Source organism: Drosophila navojoa, chromosome 2 (assembly GCF_054131105.1).
Source record: "Drosophila navojoa isolate 15081-1374.11 chromosome 2, UAZ_NAV_1.0, whole genome shotgun sequence".
In the NCBI taxonomy this organism is placed as follows: domain Eukaryota; kingdom Metazoa; phylum Arthropoda; class Insecta; order Diptera; family Drosophilidae; genus Drosophila; species Drosophila navojoa.
In genome coordinates, this window is record NC_142890.1 from 32,385,678 (window position 1) to 32,408,445 (window position 22,768).

General features: G+C 35.3%; 3 protein-coding genes and 1 long non-coding RNA gene across 5 annotated transcripts in view; 3 read left to right on the plus strand and 1 right to left on the minus strand.

Moving 5' to 3' along the window:
• LOC149092476 (uncharacterized) overlaps positions 1 to 22,768 on the plus strand; it is a 34,378-nt gene that overhangs the window by 5,776 nt on the left and 5,834 nt on the right. The gene's annotated exons all lie outside the window — the stretch shown is intronic.
• On the minus strand, positions 146 to 11,448 carry Clbn (Nuclear export mediator factor NEMF homolog Clbn). Its single transcript, XM_089261101.1, has 6 exons — positions 11,385 to 11,448; positions 7,077 to 7,169; positions 6,275 to 7,004; positions 4,865 to 5,745; positions 3,080 to 4,171; positions 146 to 448 (listed from the first exon to the last, which is right to left on the minus strand). Exons 2-6 carry the CDS (start codon positions 7,130 to 7,132, stop codon positions 250 to 252), a joined length of 2,958 nt encoding a protein of 985 aa, XP_089117227.1. The 5' UTR covers positions 7,133 to 7,169; positions 11,385 to 11,448; the 3' UTR covers positions 146 to 249.
• Positions 13,582 to 21,487, plus strand: Mocs2A (Molybdenum cofactor synthesis 2A). Its single transcript, XM_089261393.1, has 2 exons — positions 13,582 to 14,029; positions 21,113 to 21,487. The coding sequence occupies exon 1, from the start codon at positions 13,610 to 13,612 to the stop codon at positions 13,880 to 13,882; it is 273 nt and encodes a 90-aa protein (XP_089117519.1). The 5' UTR covers positions 13,582 to 13,609; the 3' UTR covers positions 13,883 to 14,029; positions 21,113 to 21,487.
• Mocs2B (Molybdenum cofactor synthesis 2B) lies at positions 13,776 to 22,332 on the plus strand. 2 transcript variants are annotated; one of them, XM_089261236.1, is made up of 5 exons: positions 13,776 to 14,029; positions 21,113 to 21,419; positions 21,531 to 21,827; positions 21,903 to 22,160; positions 22,209 to 22,332. In XM_089261236.1, exons 1-5 carry the CDS (start codon positions 13,901 to 13,903, stop codon positions 22,316 to 22,318), a joined length of 1,101 nt encoding a protein of 366 aa, XP_089117362.1. In that variant the 5' UTR covers positions 13,776 to 13,900; the 3' UTR covers positions 22,319 to 22,332. The 2 variants fall into 2 exon arrangements, with proteins under 2 accessions (XP_089117362.1, XP_017966682.3); XM_018111193.3 differs by having other exon boundaries at positions 21,903 to 22,153; positions 22,217 to 22,332.

Below are 22,768 nucleotides of genomic sequence, written 5' to 3' on the forward strand. Positions count from 1 at the left end.
TTCCAAGTCCCAGCTTTAATAGCGCCGGAAAAAGTGCGCTCATATGGACAGACGGATGGACAACACAGACATTGCACAAAACTAATATACTAGTTCACTTTCGTGATAGAATAACTTTATTTGATTAATTTATTAAAAACGCAAATCATAACCAAGTAAATTTTTAATAACAATCATTTGATTATTTAATTCATGTATTGAAATTGCCTTCAATATAATTAATAATATATTTCCGGGATCGAAAAACATTTACTTTCGTAGCTTTTGTAACTGAGGTGCTGAAATTTTTACTTTTCCTGGGATGTTCCGTGCAAGTGATTCTTCTTTTATACTTTTCATTAAATCTCTTTCACGATTATTACAGGCTTTATCCTTTGCAAAAATACTAAGTGCTAATTTAGATGCTTTCCCACGTTTTCCGGTACCAGGCGTAAGCTTTACCTTGAATCTGTAAAAAATATTTTATAGTTAAATAAAAATAAATTACGAGTTTTTCGCTTTGAAAAATCATCCGTTTTCTTGGAAATGGGTGCGACCGATGTGTGATCCACACAAAAAGTACGATCAAAATCAAAAATTTATTGTATATTATATAGAATAATGTCACACGCTAAGTAAATTACATTCAATTGATTTGCCGTAGCTCAATGTGCATAGAGGTAATGGAACAATTGAGTCCCTGGTACACACTTCAGCTGCAAACATAGTGCCAGCTGGGACGAGGACGAAGATGAGGACGAAACGCAGGCAATCAGCTTCGAACGCTGGTTTACTGATTTTGAAGACAAATGCTTACACTTTTACCGACCAACTTGAATCTTTATAAAATCAATATTCTCCATAAACTTTTTCTCATCTTGGTGTAGCTCATCAAACAAATGACGAAATTCGCCAAATGCTTTTCTTCCCAAATTTATAGGGTGCATTTTTACACCCTGAACCCACTGAAAATGGGAAATCAGGGTATAATGGTTTTGTTAAAATGTATGTAACAGGCAGAAGGAGGCGTGGCAGACCCCACAAAATATATATATTCTTGATCCGTCTGTCCGTATGTGTGAACGCGACGATAACTGGTCCCGTTATTTTGTTATCGATAAAAACCTTATCGATAATCAGTTATAAAATTATATCTCCCACATCTTTAATTCTAATCTTTTAAATATATATTAAGACGCTTTTTATACAATTTCGGTTTTTGTTAAAATTTACCCCCCACCCCTAAATCCACCACCTCACCATAATCTTTGTAAAAGGCGCAGAAATCAGGGTATAATGGTTTTGTGTAAAAGTAAAAAGCAGAAGGAGTCATCGCAGACCCCATGAAGTATATATATTCTTGACCAGCACGACGAGCTGAGTCGATATAGCCCTGTCCGTCTGTCCGTCCGCCCGTCCGTTTGTATGAGTGCGTCGATCTCAGAAGATACAAAAGCTAGAGAACTGAAATTTTGTGTGCATACTCGTGTATGCTATACGCACAACGAGCTTGCTTTATTTATTCGATATCTCATCCGATAACTTTTTTATCGAGAATAATCGAAAAATTGACTTAGTTTTGATAGCCTCATGAACATTATTAGACCTGGAAGCTTCAGATTTACTGTATATATACATATTGTGAATACAAACATTGTGTAATTTACAGATTTTGGATACCACGCCTTTTTCGCCCCCAAATTGTAAAAAACGCATTTCAAATACTAAAAAATTGTGCTTTGGAATATACATACATTTGAACATTATGATTACGCTCTGAAAGTTTCATTAATATCGTACGTCTAGAAATTAAATTTTTCAACAAATAAATTCTCATATTACCCACACTGCAGTGCCGCCCAAGCGCAGTCGTTGCTTACTTCGCAGTTAGCAGATTGCGGGCTTATGCGTGCGTTTGGATACATGTATGTATATATGCATAAAAGATGTACAGAATGATAAGAATATCAGCTTGGAGTGTTCAGGGTATCTCCTACTCGAGCAGTCTCGACTAGAGCCTTCTTACTTGTTTCATTTACTTTTGTATGTTTGAATTTAAAAAGTGAGGTTTGCAATTTGTCTTCGTCTCAGCGCAGCTTAAGGTAGTAAATTTTAGTATGTACATATATATATTGAGCGAATTTTAACAAATCTATTCTTTTTTAAGAATGGGTTTTCTAAAATTCTCCACGCTAAATACTTTTATATATTAATTTTTTTTTTTTATATATATAAAGAATAGCAAATAGAATACAATTATGCTAGAGAGTAATGGGATAGGAAAAAGAATGCAAAATTGATATATGAATATTACAGGGTATTTTTCGATATACCACATCCGTAACAATAATTTTCGGGTCATAGAGGAGGATACCAGTAACTCAACTTGAAGCTTTTATCTCATAAACTGTAGGCGATATAAACTTTTGCGACGCTAAGATTTCTGGTATATCGGAAAATGCATTTTCCGATTTGCCACACGCGTGGTGAGCGGAACGGGAAAATTTTAACACTTTATAAATCTGATATATACACATATGTGTATGTATGTGTTCCAAATTTAAAGTCTCAAGATCCAATAGCGCCGAAAAAATTGCGTTCATACGGACAGACGGACGGAGACGACGGACATACACAAAGCCAATATACTCACTTTACTTTCGTGAATGAGTATTAAAAAAATGACAATATGACAACTTTAGTCTACGTGTTCAACCAGAAAATTCACGTAACATAAATAAGAAATGCATGAATTAATGTATTTGTACAAATGTATAGGAAACCCGTTGACGCTGCTGCCACGTACGGTTGTTAGTTGACTTAACCTTTTCAAATAATATAATGATATCAAATATAGAATAACCAAAAAAAAAAAAAATATAAAATACGAATAAAACTAAATGCAAAGTTGGCAGATTACATCTCTAAAGTACGAGCAATAAAGCTTCGCTCTCACACTTATTGTAAAAATGTTCTTATTACACTATTATTTGAACTGAACTCATCGAATTCAACAATAAAATGTTTAATTGAAGTGTCAAAATGTAGTCACTGGTAATCAACTTACGAATTTAAGTAATTTTTGACTATCTATACTTACTTATATTGCTGCAATGCTTGATACGGAGCTACAACTGGTATAGCAAATAGCAACTCATCATCATCAAATGGTACACCAGTAAGGCCATCTAACAAGTCGGTGTCTACAGCAATGGGATTGTCGTCGATATCTTCATTTTCAACTTGATTTTTGGAGAGAATGTTTTCTAACGCTTCCACTGGAGTTGTTTTTGGTAAAGAACTACGTTTTTCCACCTGACTCTCAGTATTAGCTATCGGTTTATCCTTTCCTGATGAGTTTAGAATCATCATCCTTATTTTGCGTTCCTCGTCATCCTGATCTCTATATTTCAGTTTCATTTTTTTTAATTTTCCCTTTTGACCGCGCTTAACCTTAGAAGAATTTGTTTCCGTTTCTGGGGAGGCAACATGAAACATCTCAATATTTTTTTTTTCTGACCGTTCTTTACATTCCCTACGTTTTTTTGTGGATTGATTTTTCTTTCGGGATGGTGCTGGTTTTATAATGACCGTATCTTCATCATTTATTATGTCTTGGCTTTGTCGATTAACAGCATCTGTTTCAATTGTTTCCTCTAATAAATCAGTTTTAACAGTTATTCTACCGGTATCATGTTCAATCTTTACTTCAGTATTTGGAAATGAATTCGTTCCATATTCATTAATTGATTCAAAAGCCTCGTTGATTTCATTTAGATCAGTGGATGAAATTTCTGGCTGCTCAATATTATCCGGATTAATAGTATCTTCTGTAGTGCGAATTTTCCTTTCTCCAGCATGACGTTGTAAAAAGCTATCTTCAAGTTTAAAAAGTAGGCTTAGCCCCATAATAAGATGACAAGATGGCAAAAAATTTTTTTTCCCGCGTATCATAAAACTTCCTGTACCTAAATATTCTCCTGTTGGAGCCGTTTTACTAACTTGATGACTATAAACCCAGTAAGAATTTGTCACAACCTTTGCATCCCACGCTACGCTGTATGAAATAGCCATTGTGCCAGCTTCTAATAATGTTTTGGGTGGAATTTCTTCTCCAGTTGTATTACGAATGATAACACTTGATGCGCCTTGAATGTCTGCATGCACATATATGTCCTTCGGTCGCATGTATCTATTAAAAAATAAGAAATGAGAGTAAGAAATACATTTAAGCCAATAGCAATAAAGACATCATGTATCATACGAGACCATGACATTTATCATATTTGTCTCGAAAACTCTCTCCTGCTTGTTATTAATTGATGTGATTGTTAATGAAAACCATTTGAAACTAATTTGCTCACCTAATTCTTTTTGGTCAATTATCAATTTTTTTCCAAATTACTCTAGTCGAGACTGGTCGACTAGGATACCTCCTGAACACTGGATAGAATTGATATTCCAATCATTCTGTATTTTTTATGCACACAACGCACACATGCATCCATACGCACGTATAACACCGCAATCTTCTAACTGTGCAGTTAGCAAAAACTGTGCTAAGATTGAGTATTGGTTATTTTATGAATTATCATAAATTATATTATTATTTAGTATTGGCATTTACCGTCTAACTAACGACTGTGTTAATTTGCTTATATATTAAAAGACGGCTGTAATATTATCGATAAATAATAACTTATTGTACGTATAAAAATATTGTTACAAATCCGCCGATTTTACTGTAAAAAAAAACTTTACCCAGCGCTCAATAGTGTGCATTAAAAATTTCGAATCAATAGCAAGAGTGATTCTTATACATGGCGTACAAATATCAATGGACACTAAAATAGATAATATGTCAACCCTTATGCTATTTACTCACCTTTTAACAATAAGTTCATTTTGCTGAGCATCTCTTCCACCTATTACTAAGTAGTTCTCGGAACTAATAAACCAAAAAAACTTTTCAAACCAAAAAATTTTTCTTGCTTTAGCTATATTTGATATAGTGCGTACTTCTTTTAGCGTTTGCTGTGTCTTACGCTCTGCTGACTTTAAAGCTTTCTGCGATGCATCAATCGTTTTTTTCTCTTTTAGGGCCGCAGAACGCTTCAAATCATAATATCTGCGAGCATTGGCCCATGCGGATAATGCCAAATCAATGTCTACTATAACCGAATCGTTATCAGAATCATTATCATTTTCGTTTTCATTTTTATACGGATCCGAAAGTAATAATGATATGTGATTTATTTCCAGCTTTAACTGTTTTATCGAACTTGCAACAATATCTCCATTGGCTTGGGCTTCTTTTACAAGCTCTTGTATATCTGGCCACGACAATTGACTTGCTATGGCTGACTGGATTGCCAAAATAGCTTTATCCACCAAACTCTGATTAGATGTTATTAATTCTGCCTTTTTTTTATCATCTTCTTGCACTTTATTAAGCTCCTCTAGGCGCTTTGTATGATCTTTTTTTACATTAGAAAGCTTCTTAAGAGCTTCTCTTTCTTGCTGCAATGTTTTTATATCAATTTTTTGTGACTCTTGAGACGAAAAAAATTCATCAACTGCCTCCATGAATGTTTCATATTCCTTAAAAGGTAGTTCTTTATATTGAGAAAACAGGTAAGGATGAAACTCAATATTTCTATAAAAATGTTCTGTATTTTCAGACTTTGTAGGTTTTTCTTCTTTAACTTGAATTATAAATCCTTTGGATCTTCCATTCCGTCCAATTGTCATCAAATCATGGACGCTCTAAAAATATAACATTTTTTTATAAATTGATATGAAAATATATTTTCCTGGCTTTTCAGCAATTTAGATTTAATATAATAAATTTGTTGACCACCGAATCCAAATAGTAGAAACCATTCCAACAGTGGGCAACAAGCATGTAAGGTAAATCATTCAATGATGCATATGTGGGCTGACGTAAATATTTATTGTTCATTTTTTCTAGAACTAAATTGTTGATACATTTTGACAGCTAAGAATCAGAAACCAAACAAATTTTGCAAAAGTCTAAGAGGGATAAAATTACAAAAACAAAAATTGAATTTTGCTCTAAATATGTGTTGAATTTCAAATCGATAGTCACACTTGATCATGACCACATGTTCGCATTTATGGCAAATAATTTAAATACTTTTAAGTATCTCATTCTTGATAAAATGACAATAATATAACAGTACCTTTGTTCATGGAGTATATGAAACGTCAGTAAGTCATTTAAATTAATTAATTTAAAAAATTAAAGGCTAAATTAATAGGAATTTGTACTAACCTTGAAAGCCAACATAAGTGTTGGTAAATCTGCTGCCAAATCAAAAAATTTTATATCACATGGATTTACCTCTGAACTTTTACGATTTTTTTGTTTGCTTTGTTTTTTTGACGATTCTGCTTCGCCTTGCTTTTGAACCACCGAACCTTTTATGAAGTGATTTTCTAATCCATGTTCAATCAGAACGTGCTCAATTACAGCTGGACCACAGTCAAGAATCGGCATTAATATGCGTTTCAAGCTATCCCCTTCTTTCGAATTTTCTATTATCTCACGCATTTTGCTTTCCATCAGTTCAGAATTTCCTATTTTTGCTCGATCGACGGGATATTTTTCACGCACTGCAAATTTTATACTCTCTCCTTCCGTGTGAGGACGTAAGATGTATAGTATTGTTTTCTCATAATCAGTTAAAATAACGTTTCCACGATCATATAACTCCAAAAATACATGATAAGCAGCTTCTCCACTGCCAAATTGAAAGTCAACTATTCTATCAGCTGCTAGTTGATTTATATGCTCGAGCCGTTTATTTTTTAAATGTTTCCTGAACTTCATGCAAAATCCTGAAGGTGCCATATTCTTTGGCCATTCAAACGAAGTCGTGTGAAAGCGAGTTCCAGATTCAATCAATAAGGTAACCTTCTCTGATGCTCCGCCTCCATGAAGCCGAAATAGATAAGTCTTATTGTCAATATCATATATCTGGTTTACACGTAAGCCGATTAACCTATAAGAAAATAAATATTAATTATACTGGGTTAGCAATAAATGAAAGTAATTCTCAATTTATAGAAATTACCTTTGGAGCTCTGCGACACCACATATGATATCGTAAGAGCTAAACCGTGTTTTCATTTTTAATTGTATAATTTATCACAGTCGCCAGTTTAACCTAAGAGAAAGATATAGATCTTATTAGGCACATATTTGAAATTATTTCTTTTAACAATATTAATTTCAACCTAATTGCATTAAAAATATATTAATATATATATATAGGGTATATTGCTGGCCCGGCAAACGTTGCATTGCCCCATCCATTATTTCTAGGTAAAAAATTGTTGAAAGCTATGTTGTTCAGGTAGGGATACACTCTGATTAATTTATTAATCGGATTTTCATTCAAGCACCTTGTGATAAACGACATTCTTTGTTTTTTGGGTCAGGTGCATGAACAAATAATGCGGACGGTTTGCCAACACGTGAGCATGCCACGTACAACCAAACGCGTTCCATTGCAGTTTTGTGCGGTGGTAAACCAGGCGCATCCAAGGAGTTCAAAAATTCAGCTGGATAATTAGTGGCTTCTTCTTCGTTTGTTACACAGTCGATAGATTTGAATGAATACAGAGTACCAACGATTTTATTTTGAATTATAAAATAAAGGTCATCCACATCTTTTTTTTTAGCCGCCAAAATTGCTCGCCCACTTAACCATTTAGTATTTTTGTGGAAAGCAAATACTCGGAAATACTTTGTTGATAAGCTCATCTTTTAATGAGACGAAATTGCAAAAATTTTGAGGAAATGAAATCAAGCCACTCGATTCGTCACGAATTAAGGCCCTTATTTGCTGGGTACTAACGCGGCGGCTTTCTCGGGCGATTTCTCGTTCTTCGTCGGATAATTGACTCGCGATTTTCTGTTGCCTAATTGCATCATGGGTCCGCCGGGAAAGATTAGATCTTCTAGGACGCGGCATTTTTATTAATAGTAATACTGAATATGCCCTCGCACAAAACCACATAAAACAATCGAGAAATATAAATATAAATAATTTACACAAATTTATGTTTGAGACAAACAAATACCTGAACTTTCGAGATATTTAGCTTCTGTATGCACACCTATTATTTTTATCAAATGTGCCTTTTTTATGAATAGTCAGGTTCGCCTGAGGCTGTGCCGTAGACTGACTGACTACATTTGTTTTTCATACCCTGAACCCATTGAAAATGGGAAATCATTACAGACCCCACAAAGTATATATATTCTTGATCAGCACGACGAGCTGAGTCGATATAGCCCTGTCCGTCCATCCGTCCGTATGAACGCCGAGATCTCAGAAGATAAAAGAGCTAGAGAAATTTTGAAATTTTATGTGCATACTCGTGTATACCATACGCAGTACGAGTTTGCTTTATTTTTTCGATAACTCATCCGATAACTTTTTTATCGAGAATAATCGAAAAATTGATTTTGTTTTTTGAGCCTCATCGGAGTACTTTAGACGTGGAGACTTCAGATTTGCTGTGTATATGATGAATACATACAGTTTGTAATCAACAGATTTTGGATACCACGCCCCCTAGCCCCCAATTCGTATTTCAAGTACTAGAGACTTGTGCTTTGGAATGTACATACATTTGAACATTATGTTCTGAAAGTTTCATTTAGATCGTACGTAGAAATAAAATTATTTAACAAATAAATTCTTATAATATTGCCAACACTGCAGCTCAGCCCAAGCGCAGTCGCTGCTTACTGCGCAGTTAGCAGAGCGCGGGCGCGTGAGGGTGGATGCATGTGTATGTATGTGTGCGTGCGTAAAAGAAGTGCAGAATGATAAGAATATCAGCTTGGAGGGTTCAGGGTATCTCCTAGCCGAACAGTCCCGACTAGAGTCTTCTTACTTGTTTACTTCTATACTATTGTATAATATGAGAGCAGGACCTAAAACTTTCACTGTTATCAAGCCTACTGAGTATCAATGGAAATTTGAATCTTTAGGGAAAAAACCGCGTTTTTTCAAGTATTAGTCAAATTTTTTCAGTATTTTTATTATCTATTATCCTACTCGTAGAGACAAATCCAACAAATCCAAAACCATGAAAATTGGTCCAGCAGATCTCGAGTTATAAGTGTAGGAACACTTTTACACGACTCTCATTTATATATATAGAAGATATACATATACATATAGGTAATCTTTTGTCTAATAATAATGAATCTGCTTTTTATTTGCATCTTCGACTTTTATAAAGCGGTTAAGCATTGAAATAAATAACGTTTCGAATTTCTGAAATTCGTATTTTAAATCAAACGCCTCTATGTATATTTATGGTTACTTTCAATAATCATTTTGTGGTCTGCTACGCCATTTTCAGGAAAGACGATGTATCTTCAACAAATTTATTATACACAAAAGTTTAGAATGATTGTTATAAAATAATCTGTTATATACACAAAAGTATTTTAATGGTAGTATTGGTAGTATGTCCTGAAAGTATCAAGCTAAATCAGATATTGGTGTTTATACTCATTCACGAATATGAAATGAGTATATTGGTTTTGTGCAATATCCGTCTTGTCCGTTAGTTCGTCCGTCTGTTGAACTAGAAAACTAAAAAGGGGAAATGTAGATCCGCATCGACCACCCAAGATCACGTGCTATGGCGGATATATCTATATCTGAATCTCCTAGAGTTTTTAAGCTAGAACTTTAAAATTTAAACGTGAGCTAATGTTATGATTCTATGAAGATTAATGAAAAAATATATGTCTACGCCCACTAGGGGCGTGGCAAATCAGACCTGAAGATATAGTGATTTTTAAAATTCTGCTACACTATTGATGCTAGAGACCTCGGGCTGACCTCTCAAAGCGAAAAAGCTTTGACGGATATATGTATGCCCGTCCGGCAAACTGAAAAAATATTGTTACGCCTCTTGCTGGTAGGGGCGTGGCATATCGAAAAATATGCTGTAATTTTTTCATTTTTTGAGAGTACGCATCCTGCTAGGTTACCGTTAGCTTGTTCTATGAACTGACCAAAAATTAAGTGTCTACTCCCAGTAGGGGCGTGGCAAATCGAGAAAGACACAACAAGAATTTTCTACAGTATTAGGGCAAAACTCAGCTGCCAAATTGCTGATGGGGTAGTTAACATAACACCCAAGAAAACACTTAAAACAATCTGGAACTACTATACACACTTCTACAAAACGATCTACCCTGAAAGAGAATCTACACATTTTCCAACTAAAACAGATAGGAAACACGTAATAAAATATACAAGATTCCGACTAAGACACACAAAACTAACTCCCGAATACATATTCCTATTTGCCCATTTTACAACAGCGACACCTTGACAACACAACAAAATACAACTCCAATGCCAACACGTTATAAATATCTGCAAAACCCTTAATTATCCCACACATAACATCCTTATCTCAAAACCCAACAAAGCAATTATAGAAGATTTTACAAAAATTATCAACAAACTAAACATAGATTTATATACAGTGGCTCACAACTTATTTCGTGCAGCAGCATAGTATAACTTTGAAACCGTATTCCCGCTAAACCAGTAAAGATATCCAAAATAAAATTTGTGGGCAAAATTGGGCGTGGCCATTCGGAAATGGTCAATATTCAATAAAAATGACCTCAAAACAGCCCTGTTGGAGGATTGGCCAAAAATCTCTAGCAGAATCACCCGAAAATGAGTAAACTCGATGGAATCACGATTCAAAGAGGTGATCAAATAAAAATGAGTTAAAAAATTATCCTAATTAAAGAATTTTTGGGCAATAAAGTCATTGAAAGTGAAGTGCACCTAATAAGCTGTGACATGGAAAAGGGCTGTTTTTTTAGTTTTAAATCTTATTGATTATAATAGAAAAATAATTGAAAGCGGTAATACATAATGAATAACCAATAAATAAGACCTCATTTAAGGTTTTTGGATATCTTTACTGATCCAGCCGGAATACGGTTTCAAAGTTTTACTAGCTGCTGCACGAAATAAAGTGTGAGCCACTGTACATTTTTCAGGACGTTGCCGGCAGACAGCGTAGAGGTCTTGTTTGTTGAAGAAAATACATATTGTAGTTTGTAATAAATGGATACTTCAGATTATTTTAAAAACCTGCATCAAAACTGTTGTTTTAAAAACAATTGATTAAGAGAGTATTGCTTTGAAATGTGTCGACGCTTCGCTGACTTTAGTGACACAGTGTTTTTAGCAACTCAATTGAAAAGTATTTACTGCTAAGCAACTACAATCAATATTATATTTTGTGTGTTCTCCATTTACTTCTCCCACAATTGTGGTTCATACTCCTGGTTTGAAATTTAACAATATATAATCGCTACTTACTGTATAATTTTGGTAAATTCTTTAAAATAAAAGAATAATTTCTTTTCACATAAAGCTGTATATTAACCACACGTCGTGTGGTAGGGCTGTCAAAATATCGATTGGACTATAGTGAAATCGAATTTTCGCTTGCTTGTGGCGATATCGTTTTTCCCGATCTATCGATAGTTATAGCCATTTTGAAAAATTTTGTAATATTTCTTTTTATCACTAACCAGAGAACACATAGACCGGACACGTAGTGTAAAGTGTTTTGCACACTTTTTTTTTACATTACGACCCACACAACTTCGTATTTTCTCGGCTCCTCACTTTTAGGTTCAGGCAACGAAAATATTCGAAAGCACAATCATTCTGCTTCATGCGCTCGACCGCTCACTTTACTTAATCAGCTACTTAAATATAAGCGCGCCTCTGCAATTCGAACCCAAAATCGTTCAGACAATTCTAAGTTGAGGTAGGCAGCCAATGTTCACGTCCCATGCTTACACACATGCACACACACAAACGCGCACTATCCTAGCCACCACGCAACTTGCACCTTGTATTATTATAAAAACTGTTAATAAACGAATATTTAAAAAAAAAAAAAAAAAAAAAAAAAAAAAAAAAAAAAAAAAAAAAAACATGTAAAGGCACATAGGCATACAAATGCTTCTACAAGTGATATCCCACAATTGTGGGCATCGCGTCCCCTTCGTACACACAATCATACATACATATGTATGTACATATATAAGTGTGCGCACTTCTCAAGATCAACCAAATGCAAATGCTGGGACCTAAAATTGCTACAGGCAGCAAGAGCTACGCACACAAGCATACCAATTCTCATAGTACATGTAGCAAGGGAGATTGTGTGCGTGCACATTCGTCGCGAAAGCATTTTCATCATGAGCACCAACGCTTTCATACCCTTTCCACAAATAATATCGAAAACACATATACAGATTTTGTACGAGCTTGGCAAACGGTTTAAAGAGTTCGGTATGCTCTTCACACTGAAGGGAAGGCATGGGTTCTTGCTGCGAAGAAATTTCAATTTTCTTGAGCTGGCAGCTCAGAGCTGCTGCTTGTGCTCACATGCATACACACATATACACATTTGAGAGAGCAAAGAGCACCGAGAGAGAGAGAGAGAGAGAGAGAGCAAAGGAAACATTGAGCACAGAAGCAGAATGATTGTGCTTTCGAATATTTTCGTTGCCTGAACCTAAAAGTGAGGAGCCGAGCAAATACGAAGTTGTGTGGGTCGTAATGTCAAAAAAAAAAAAAGTGTGCAAAACACTTTACACTACGTGTCCGGTCTATGTGTTCTCTTGTTAGTGATTGTATAATACAAAGTCATGTGTATTCATGTTTTTTAGTGTTGACAATGATAAAAAGCCAAATAATGAAATAAAATAAAGCTAAAATTCTCGCAACCCGCTTTTTTCGAATTTTTCCCACATTGGGACATCAAATAAAGCCAGATCTGACGGGAAAAATCTAAAATAACAGCGTTGATGTTCAGTAAGGCCACTAACCATCGAGTACATAGACCGGACACGTAATGTAAAGCGTTTTGCACACTTATTTTCGAGAGTAATCTCCCAGTCTGCTTCGTATTTGCTCGGCTCTGCACTGTAAGGGTCGGACTACGAAAAAACTAGCAGAGCACAATAATTTCGCTTCATGCGGTCGACCGGGATGGTCGATGGTTGAAAAAAGGATGCCTTCGTTGCCTTTCCCTTGCTCTCTCTTTTTCGATGCTCTCTGCGCTCTCAAGTGTGTATACATATGTATGTATGCATGTGAGCACAAGCAGCAGCTCACGAAAAGTGAAATGTCTTCGCAGCAGCTTTGCCGAAATTTTTTTAGCAAAAGTAGCAAAACCGAGGGCCGAAAGTAGCTAAAAGTTGCCAACTTTCTTCTAAAATTGCAATAAAGAAAACAGTTTTTTTTTTTCATAATAAGTCAACGTAATTAAATTAATTCTGTTAATATCACCAACTCGTCATTTTCACCATTGTCGCTTTTATAATTTACCTTTTTAAGATAGTTGGGTGGAATCACTGTTGTCTGGTCAGTGTTCGTATACATATAATGAATTTGTGTATGAACACAAACCAGAGATGGTTAGAGGTATGAGCGAAAACATTGAAAAACATCGGTAAACATCGGTAATAAAACATCGATGCTTGATGCATCGATGATCTTTCACATCACTAACATCAATAATAATTATGGAACGGACCTCTTCGGTAGTGAACATTAACGTGCTATTTTTTGCAAAAAGTCGCGAGCTAGCAAAAACTTCACGAGCTGAAATTACTGTTGATCCTGTGGTAAAAGCGGGCAACTTACTGATACAATTAATTGATTGTTTCAACTTGAGAGCCATAAGTGATAATCTTATTATAGCTCACAACGAAAACTACATTGAAAATCTGGAAGCTGAGATATATCTCTGTAAAGGAGATGAAATTGCTGTGATTCCGCCCATAAGTGGAGGATAGCAAAGTACAAATTTCACAATGGACCACATTAAGTTAATCCGGAAAAAAATTGACATAAATCATATAAATCAACTTATAATTGATCAAAGCTGTGGAGCTTGTTCATTTTTTGTAGGAACAACACGTGACCACTTTGAAGGAAAAAAGGTATTATCTTTTGTTTGTTTTATTTCAAATACCTACTTTAATGATACGAATATTAATATTATTAATAAAATTATAATATATATTTAATGATTAATGATTGAATATTGTTTTGGCTATACATACATACATATACCGTCGCAAAACTAATATGTGTGCTATTTTAACTATAGAAAGCTGTATTTTGAGTCGTAGTATATTTGTAAATAACATTCTGCACAATTTAATCCGCATTTTTTTCATTCATAAAATTATTCCTTCAGCTTGAAAATATTTTTCCAAATGTAAAAAAGATTAGTTATAGGCAGTGATATCGAAGGAGGCAGAAGGATCGTGGCAGACTCCATAAAGCATACAGTGGACCAATAATGTCTTCGTACAGCAATGATTTTTTTAAGTTTTAACAAAAATCGAAATTTTATAAAATACACATAAGTCTACATTTAAAATAAAAAATAAAAAGCTCTAGCTCTAAAGGTATAGAAGATATAATTAAAAAACTAGCTTTCGATAAGGTTATTAATCGATAATAAAATATCGGGAGTTGTTATCGATTTTTAGTGATAAACTCGATATGCGCATGACACACATGGACCTAGGAAAAATTATTTCAAGTCTCTAGCTCTTATATCTTCTGAGATCGACGCGTTCATACATACGGACGGACGGACGGACGGACAGGGCTAAATAGACCAAGAATATATATACTTTGTGGGGTCTGCCACGCCTCCTTCTGCCTGTTACATACATTTCAACAAAACCATTATACCCTGATTTCCCATTTTCAATGGGTTCAGGGTATAAAAAGAATTTGGCTCCAAGTGTAGAAATGTTTGGTTTATCACGGTCTTATTATTTTCAACATGACAATGATCCTAAACATATGGCACATAACACCAAAATGTATTTGGCATACAACACTCCCCATTTGTTAAAGACACCACCGCAGAGTCCTAATCTTAATCCGATCGAAAATTGCTGGAATTTTTTAGAAAAAAGGATCAGAACAAACTACATTAGTTCAAAATCAAAACTTATAGACGTACTAAAAGAGGAGTGGATGAAAATTGATAAAAAATACACAGAAAAGTTAGTTTTGTCGATGCCAAAAAGACTAGAAGCAGTCATAAAGAATAAGGGTTACCCCACAAAATACTAATTTTACAAAAAATTTAACCTTTCGTAGTTTATAAGAGTATTTTTTAAGCATATAGGTTAAGTGTACGAAGACTTTATTGGAGGGAAAACGTGTTGTTTTTTTTTATGGTTTTTAGTTATAACTTTTATGCTAAGCAAAATATTGAAATTATTGTTTTTCTAATTTGTTGTTAAAATATTAGTTAATAAATCTGCAAATTTAAATTTTTAATTTTTGGCCATCTTGCATCACTTATTCGTTGCCAAAGAAAAAAAAATCATTGCTGTACGAAGACATTATTGGTCCACTGTATATATTCTTGATCAATGGGTTTAGGGTATGAAAACATCGGATTTCGGACAAGTGACTTGTGCAAAAAAAAATTGCTGTTGAGTTTCTTAGTCAAACTGTCTTTTGCTGAGTCTTTAGGTGATGCGAAAATCGTATTAGTCTTTACGCGACATTCATTTGAAGCGTCAGGCGAATGAGTAATGCTTTTGACCGAAACCGATTCTAAACAAAACAAAGAGAGCCGCTCAGAGCGAGAACGTGTCTGTACAATCTTTTCGGTTATGTTACGAAGCAGAGTATATAAGAAAATACGATTAACTCTCATTTGCGAGCTTTGGAATATACACACATTTAAACATTATTATTACGTTCTAAAACTTGCATTAAAATTATCCGTCTACAAGAGAAATTATTCAACTAATAAATTCTCCTAATATTGCTCACACTGCAGCGCATCCCACGTGTAGTCGCTACTCAGTTAGCAAAGCGCTCACACGTAAGTGTGGATGCATGTCTACGAACTTTGGCATAAAAGAAAAGCAGAATGACGACTAAGTCGATTTAGCTCTTTCCGTCTGTCCGTATGTTTGAACGCGTCGATCTCAGAAGATTTAAGAGCTGGAGACTTGTTTTTTTTACATATAAGTTTACATATAAAATTCGATAAATCATACTGTTATGTTTTATCGACTAAAAACATTCAACTTCAAGTCAGATGCCAGTATAGCTTATCATTAAAAACCGATAACTCATTCCGATATTTTTTTATCGATAAAAACCTTATCGAAAATCAGTTATAAAATTATATCTCCCACATCTTAAAGGCTAGTTTCCAAAGTTTAAATGTATATTAAGATGCATTTTATACAATTTCGTTTTTCGTTAATATTTACCCCGCACCCCGCAGTTTTAACAAAACCATTATACCCTGATTTCCCATTTTCAATGGGTTCAGGGTATAAAAAGGCTGATTATTAAAAAAAGGAAAGAAAACAGGACAAACAAATTTTGTTATAAATTGGAAATTTATACAACATATGCAGATTCTGCAGAACACCATATTGTTGTCGTCTTCATCTCGAGCTATACACGCTGTTGTAGAAGGGTGAGGTATTCCTTACTCCAGCGCTTCCAAAACAACTGTTTTATGCTAGCCATACTTTGCCAGCGATCGAGGCGATTGTGATCGAACCATGATATGTCTCGTTCGGGGAAATCGATGAGTGGTCGACCAATTAGGAAATGTCCTGGAGTGAGAACTCCAAGATCATCGGGAAATGGGAACGAGAATCGATTATCAATTCAATGTGCGCAGTTCTTCGAAGCCAAGAAGTGATTTAAGTGTTTTTAAGCGGTCTTCACTGCTGCCTCCCAAAAGCCGCTAAAATGTCAAAAAATCGAAGCTGTTGTTAATGCAGTAGTTATGAACTTCGGTGCGATGTTCCTGACTTAACAATAATCGCCTCAGATCCGTCAACTCGTTCCCTACCCACAGGGCGAGGCCTGCAGAAAATCATACATTTTCGCAATGCAACAGTTTTCATGTCGCCTATGGGTCAAAACTGCAGTCGTAGAGCATAATGATTTTGATGAAGATGGGAGATTATAGCGAAGGTTAAGGTGGTTTTTAGGTAAGATAATTGGGTGGCGCGCATCGAAGCCGAGATCAGAGTGTTCCAAACGACCACCAACTCTTAGTAGACCAATTTCCTTAAACGGAGAGAGCAAAAGAATGGTGCTTGACGAATGTATATTTTTTCCATTCTGTAGGGCAGAGTATTAATGTTGCAACTGAGCTCTTTGAACAAGACAACATAATAGGAACGAGCCTTGACGCAGATCGCCAATCCGGATGAGTTTATGAACATAAACAAAAATACTTGAATGACAACGAGATTTTAGAAAGGCATGCTTCAGACAAGCAGTGCCAATAACATTTGTCCTTTTGCAACAAAGGAGTTCCATGCATCCATAATTTTGAGTGCAAGAGCTTCAACCGTGCTCTTCCATTGGATAAGAAATCCGCAGGATTCATTTCAGTTGGCACGTAATTTCACTCCATGCCGATCGTGAGCTGCTGTGGGGCACAAATCTTGTTAGCGACAATCACATTGTGAATTAATACACTTGACTATGATGGTGTTTAGTTTCGTATTGATCTTTATTATTCTGAGCCTGGGTTTATATACCCAGACTCATGTATAATTTCAACCCTTAAATCTAATGTATCTATTGCTGAGTGTGTAAGGCTCAGCATTGGGCTATTACATATTCTTATCTTATCGCTGAGTGTGTAAGACTCCGCGTTGGTCTATTAGCTATTCTTATCCTATCGCTGAGTTTGTAAGGCTCAGTGCTCGTCTCCTTCGTAATCTGGCTCTGGGGTTGCAAGGGTTGGTCTTCATTTGTCTATTTATGCAGTCCGTACATGTGGCCCTTATCTTTTCACAGCGCACTATCTGCTAGTCGCTGAGTGAGTCGGAGGCATGTATACGATCATCGTATATTCATATGTTCATGCCTGAACATTCTGCGGGGGGCCAAGTGTGTGAATTGCTGTCTGTGAAAATCTTAATAATATACAGGACAAATACAAATTTGATAATTGTTAATATTCTTGACGAAATGATCACCAATCCAATCCTTATGTTCGTGCCTGAACATTCTGCGGAGCCCAGAGAGTGTGACATCCAGATAAACCGAGTGTGCCACCAGTACCTTGGACTTTTGCTTAGGTGGCGGCTCCCACGCCAAGTGAAGTCGAGCCTCTTTGAAGAACTTCCGCGGCTTTTGGGTGTCATCATTTGTTGCATTAGTAAAACTGATTACATCTGTTGAGGAAGTTGTCAATCGTTTCATTGTTGCCGAAGCCAACGCCTCCAAATGGTAGATATCCTTCGTTTGATACTGATGCTTTAGAACAGATATTGATTTGTTTCCTTTAAAATGTTGCTGCTACTTCCAATTGAATCCCTTGCCGATGTAATTGTACTTGCAGTTTTAGTCTCCATAGTTGGTAGCGCTGCTGTGGTCATCACTGGAGAGTTTGAGTCGGTATTGTCGCTGTTCTCTTCAGCTGCACATCCAGCCGCTGTTGCAGTCTCCGCAGAAGTTTGCTCTTCCGTCGTGCTGCCAACTGTGGAAATATCATCCATTGGCCGAACTTCCAATATGGATATCTGATGATGTATCTTCAGCGATACTCAACGTCGATGTCGAAGTTGTGGCAGAAATTCCATTCTTGTCCTCATCTTCTATGCCCTCCGAATCCAATGTCGGAGTTGATCTCTTGTCTTCACCCAGCTTTGTTTTTGTTGTTACTACTTGAAGTTTATCGTCTGGGCTATGATTGCAATGATGACAATTGAATAGTCTGAAATCTGCGATTTCAGAACGAGATCAACTGAGTACCCTTCAGTTGAGAAGCTAGATCTCCAATGCCAGAAACTGCAGTAAGCGACTTTCTTTTTCAAAGGTGTAGCTGATTTGCGAAGTGACTGAGATCCTGAGTCTAAGAGTATACGACACGAAACGAATGTTCCAGCTCGGTTATTGACAGCAGTGGCTAGAAGCACAACATCAGACGAATGAGGCGATATAGGAGCTTGAGGCAAAGGTGATATTGCAATTGAAGACTGTAATTCGATAAGGTATGGTGCTTCGATTGACAAGTGCAGCAGGTACTAGATTTGCAATACTTCAAGTAAAGTTATTTTCTTAGGCAATTTAGGCACAGAGCAATTGCTCAAAGCGCTTACATTTAAATATCATGTGGCTCGTGTCTTCGCAAAAGGAAATGACTGAGAAACTTGGAAGCAATAACCTGACCTGCCAATCTGACCATCCTGCAAACACATTTTCAAGCATTCAACACCGCTCTTTCAAGAACGTTCAGAAGTTGATCCACGATGGTGACTCATGATGAGCGTTTCTCTATTCGCCCTGAGAGCATTTATCCAATTTCTGCAACACTGTTTGCACGATGATACAATCAACAACTTCTTCCGGCGATGCAAGAGAATCCATAGGGCTGACATCAGATTCAGCATCTATGATCGTTTTGAACGTTTTTCCCACTCAGTATATATTCCACTAAATTTTGGCAACTCTAACTGACCGCGTAATAGAGTCCAAGAGCACACATAACTCACTCGAATCCATGTGACTTAATATATCCGCGACCGATTCGCCCAAAAGATTTTCAAGTTTACCAAAAACGGTTTCGACTTAAGCTTTAAATAAGTGACCTGTGATGCACATCTTTTGATCGGTGCTCAATTCTTAGTTATTCATTATACCCTGCACCCATTGAATATGGGAAATCAGGTTATAATGATTTTGTGTAAAAGTATGTAACGGTCAGAAGGAATCATCGCAGACCCCATAAAGTATATATATTCTTGATCACGACGACGAGCTGAGTCGATATAGCTGTATCCGTCTGTCCGTCCGTCTGTATGAGTGCGTCGATCTCAGAAAATACAAAAGCTAGAGAGCTGAAATTTTGCATGCATACTCGTATATACCATACGCAGTACGAGTTTGCTTTATTTATTCGATGAATCGTCCGATAATATTTTTATAGAGAATGATCCAACATTTTATTTTGTTTTTTTTTTTTTCAGTCTCATTTGAATATTATTGCACCTGGAAACTTCAGATTTACCGTGTATATACTTATGATAATTTTGTAACTTACAGATTTTGGATACCACGCCCCCTTTCGCCCCAAATTTGTAAAAAACGCATTTCAAATACTAGAGACTTGTGCTTTGGAATGTACATACATTAGAACATTATGTTCTGAAAGTTTCATTTAGATCGTACGTCTAGAAATTAAATTATTTAACAAATAAATTCTTATAATATTGCCAACACTGCAGCTCAGCCCAAGCGTAGTCGCTGCTTACTGCGCAGTTAGCATAGCGCGGGCGGGTGAGGGTGGATGCATATGTATGTATCTGGACGTGCATAAAAGAAGTGCAGAATGATAAATATATCACCTTGGAGGGTTCAGGGTATCTCCTAGTCGAGCAGTCTCGACAAAGTTCAAAAGAATAGAAGTAAGGAGTATGAAATTAACAAAATTTAACAAACAAAAATTAACAAATATACATATGTATGTATGCTATGTTATGTGTATGGGTGGACTAACAGCGAATGAGAATGACAAAATATTAACTTAATAAACACTGATTAACTATTAAGAGAAATTATTAGCTGTTGGGAAAAGACGGACGAACGGAAGGATGGACAGACGGACAGGGCCAAATCGACTCAGGTAGTCTATCTGACTGTTACATACTTTTAACAAAACCATTATATCCTGATATCCCATTTCATTTTCAATGGGTTCAGGGTATAGCAAATTCCCGTATAAAATAAAAATACGCTTAAATAGAAATTTATATTATATATATTATAAAGATAAAAATTAAAAACTATTTAGTTCTTATCTTTTCTGCATTAAAATCTCAATTTGACAAAAAAAAAAAAAAAAAAAAAAAAAAAAAAAAAAAAAAAAAAAAACAATATGCGATCATTTCGCTGACGGTATAATTTTATAACACGGACCTACATTTTTTACATTTGTTTAGTTTGGTATTGTGGAATATATATTTGTGGAATATAGGTTCTGAAATTAAAATTCTTTATAGGTGATATCATTGGAATATGAAGCCTATGAGAGCATGGCTTTAAAGGAATTGGAAAAGATCTGTTCTGAGCTAAGAATCCGGTGGCCAACTCTAAAGCATATTGCGATATATCATCGACTCGGGTGCGTTCCTGTAGCTGAAGAAAGTGTTGTAATTGCCGTATCTGCGCCTCATCGCCCAGCGGCATTGGAATCGGTTAGCTTTGCTATAGACAAGCTGAAATCGAGTGTGCCTATTTGGAAAAAGGAAATATATGAAAATGATAAGATCGGAGAATGGAAAGCAAATATGGAGTGCCCCTGGCCCCGTAAGAAACTATAAATTTCTCTTTTGTAATATTTAAAATACATACATAACATTACCGGAAAAGTTAAACGCGACTTTTTATTTTCTTATATTTTTTTCCAATTTATAACAGAATTTACCGAAACGTCTTCAAACGCGTTTCAATATTCTTCATGCAAAATTGAACACGAAGTAGAAAATAATTTTGAAAAGAAACTTGTACAAATCAGAATAGGTGACAGCGAGTTAACCAGACGGATAAAATGTTTTTTGAAAAGGAAACGGGATGAAATTAATCTCCACAATATAATAGACTTCAAGCAACAATTGACAGATAGGGCACATACAGAATCGACGCTACCAAAAGATTCATGTGCGCGCACTCAAAGTATTCTTGTAAAGCAGCAACAATCAATCAGTCATATAAGAGGTAAGAGAATGCATATATATCATATCATATCATATATATATCATCTCATTCGCTGTTTTGATTATATTATTGTAGTATATCGCGCTTTTGAAGATAGGGGACAAACACGACCTAACTATTCTTCTCAATTAAATAAGCTAATGACTACAAAACATCAACACTGTGAACTGGTTAAAAGCAATGTAGTGAAAAATGCGCGCTTAAAAAATATAGAAGAATATTTGCATATTGCTCCGGACGACGAAGACAATATTTTTAATCGCATCAAAAATATAGAGAACAGAATTTTGATATTAGAATCTACTTCTCCAGAATATAAATATTATGTGAGTACTTTTTAAATTTTATTTATCAGTACGAGCTTTTTTAATTGTATATAACTTTTCCAGGAATCGAAGAATATTAACAAAAAAGAATTGAAAAAAGGAATCTATCAATCTAATAAGTTAAGTGAATTTATTTCGGGTATTAAAAGACAATACGAACTGTAGCCACAAAAGAAAAAGTGGTAAGAATATCGTATAAATATAAAAAATAAAGTATTTTTATATTAAGAGGCAAATGCAAATTGGTCTTTTATTCATTTATTTCAATAATACGAAAACGATTACAAAGTTATTGCCTGCTTTAAGATACATTTTGATTTAATTAAGAGAAAAAAGTTATTAAAAAATTACAGTTTATTGTGAGTTAAGCTTACTTAGTTAAAGAAAGGATTAACTTATGCGAGATTAATCTTAGGACAGTTATTAGGATAATAAAAATAAAATATATTTTATGACCATAAAGCAGTCTTCACTAACGTATTCTTGTTTAAATTGTGCTTTGTCAAGTACACGCATATAATATTAGATATGCCTTCTAAGGGTAGCTACAGAAGCCTGCACGAAGGCATTTGAAACGAGACACTTATGTTTTTGTACTGCTCATTGTCTCACTGT

Bases quoted from the DNA above. Each gene is read 5' to 3' on its own strand.
- Clbn (XM_089261101.1), bottom strand. From the start codon at position 7,132: ATGAAAACACGGTTTAGCTCTTACGATATCATATGTGGTGTCGCAGAG. The intron at 7,005-7,076 runs GTAATTTCTATA...ATTTTCTTATAG, and splicing joins GGTGTCGCAGAGCTCCAAAG to GTTAATCGGCTTACGTGTAA. The intron at 5,746-6,274 runs GTTAGTACAAAT...TTATATTTTTAG, and splicing joins CACTTATGTTGGCTTTCAAG to AGCGTCCATGATTTGATGAC.
- Mocs2A (XM_089261393.1), top strand. From the start codon at position 13,610: ATGGAACGGACCTCTTCGGTAGTGAACATTAACGTGCTATTTTTTGCA.
- Mocs2B (XM_089261236.1), top strand. From the start codon at position 13,901: ATGGACCACATTAAGTTAATCCGGAAAAAAATTGACATAAATCATATA. The intron at 14,030-21,112 runs GTATTATCTTTT...AATTCTTTATAG, and splicing joins ACCACTTTGAAGGAAAAAAG to GTGATATCATTGGAATATGA. The intron at 22,161-22,208 runs CTTTTTAAATTT...ATTGTATATAAC, and splicing joins ATATAAATATTATGTGAGTA to TTTTCCAGGAATCGAAGAAT.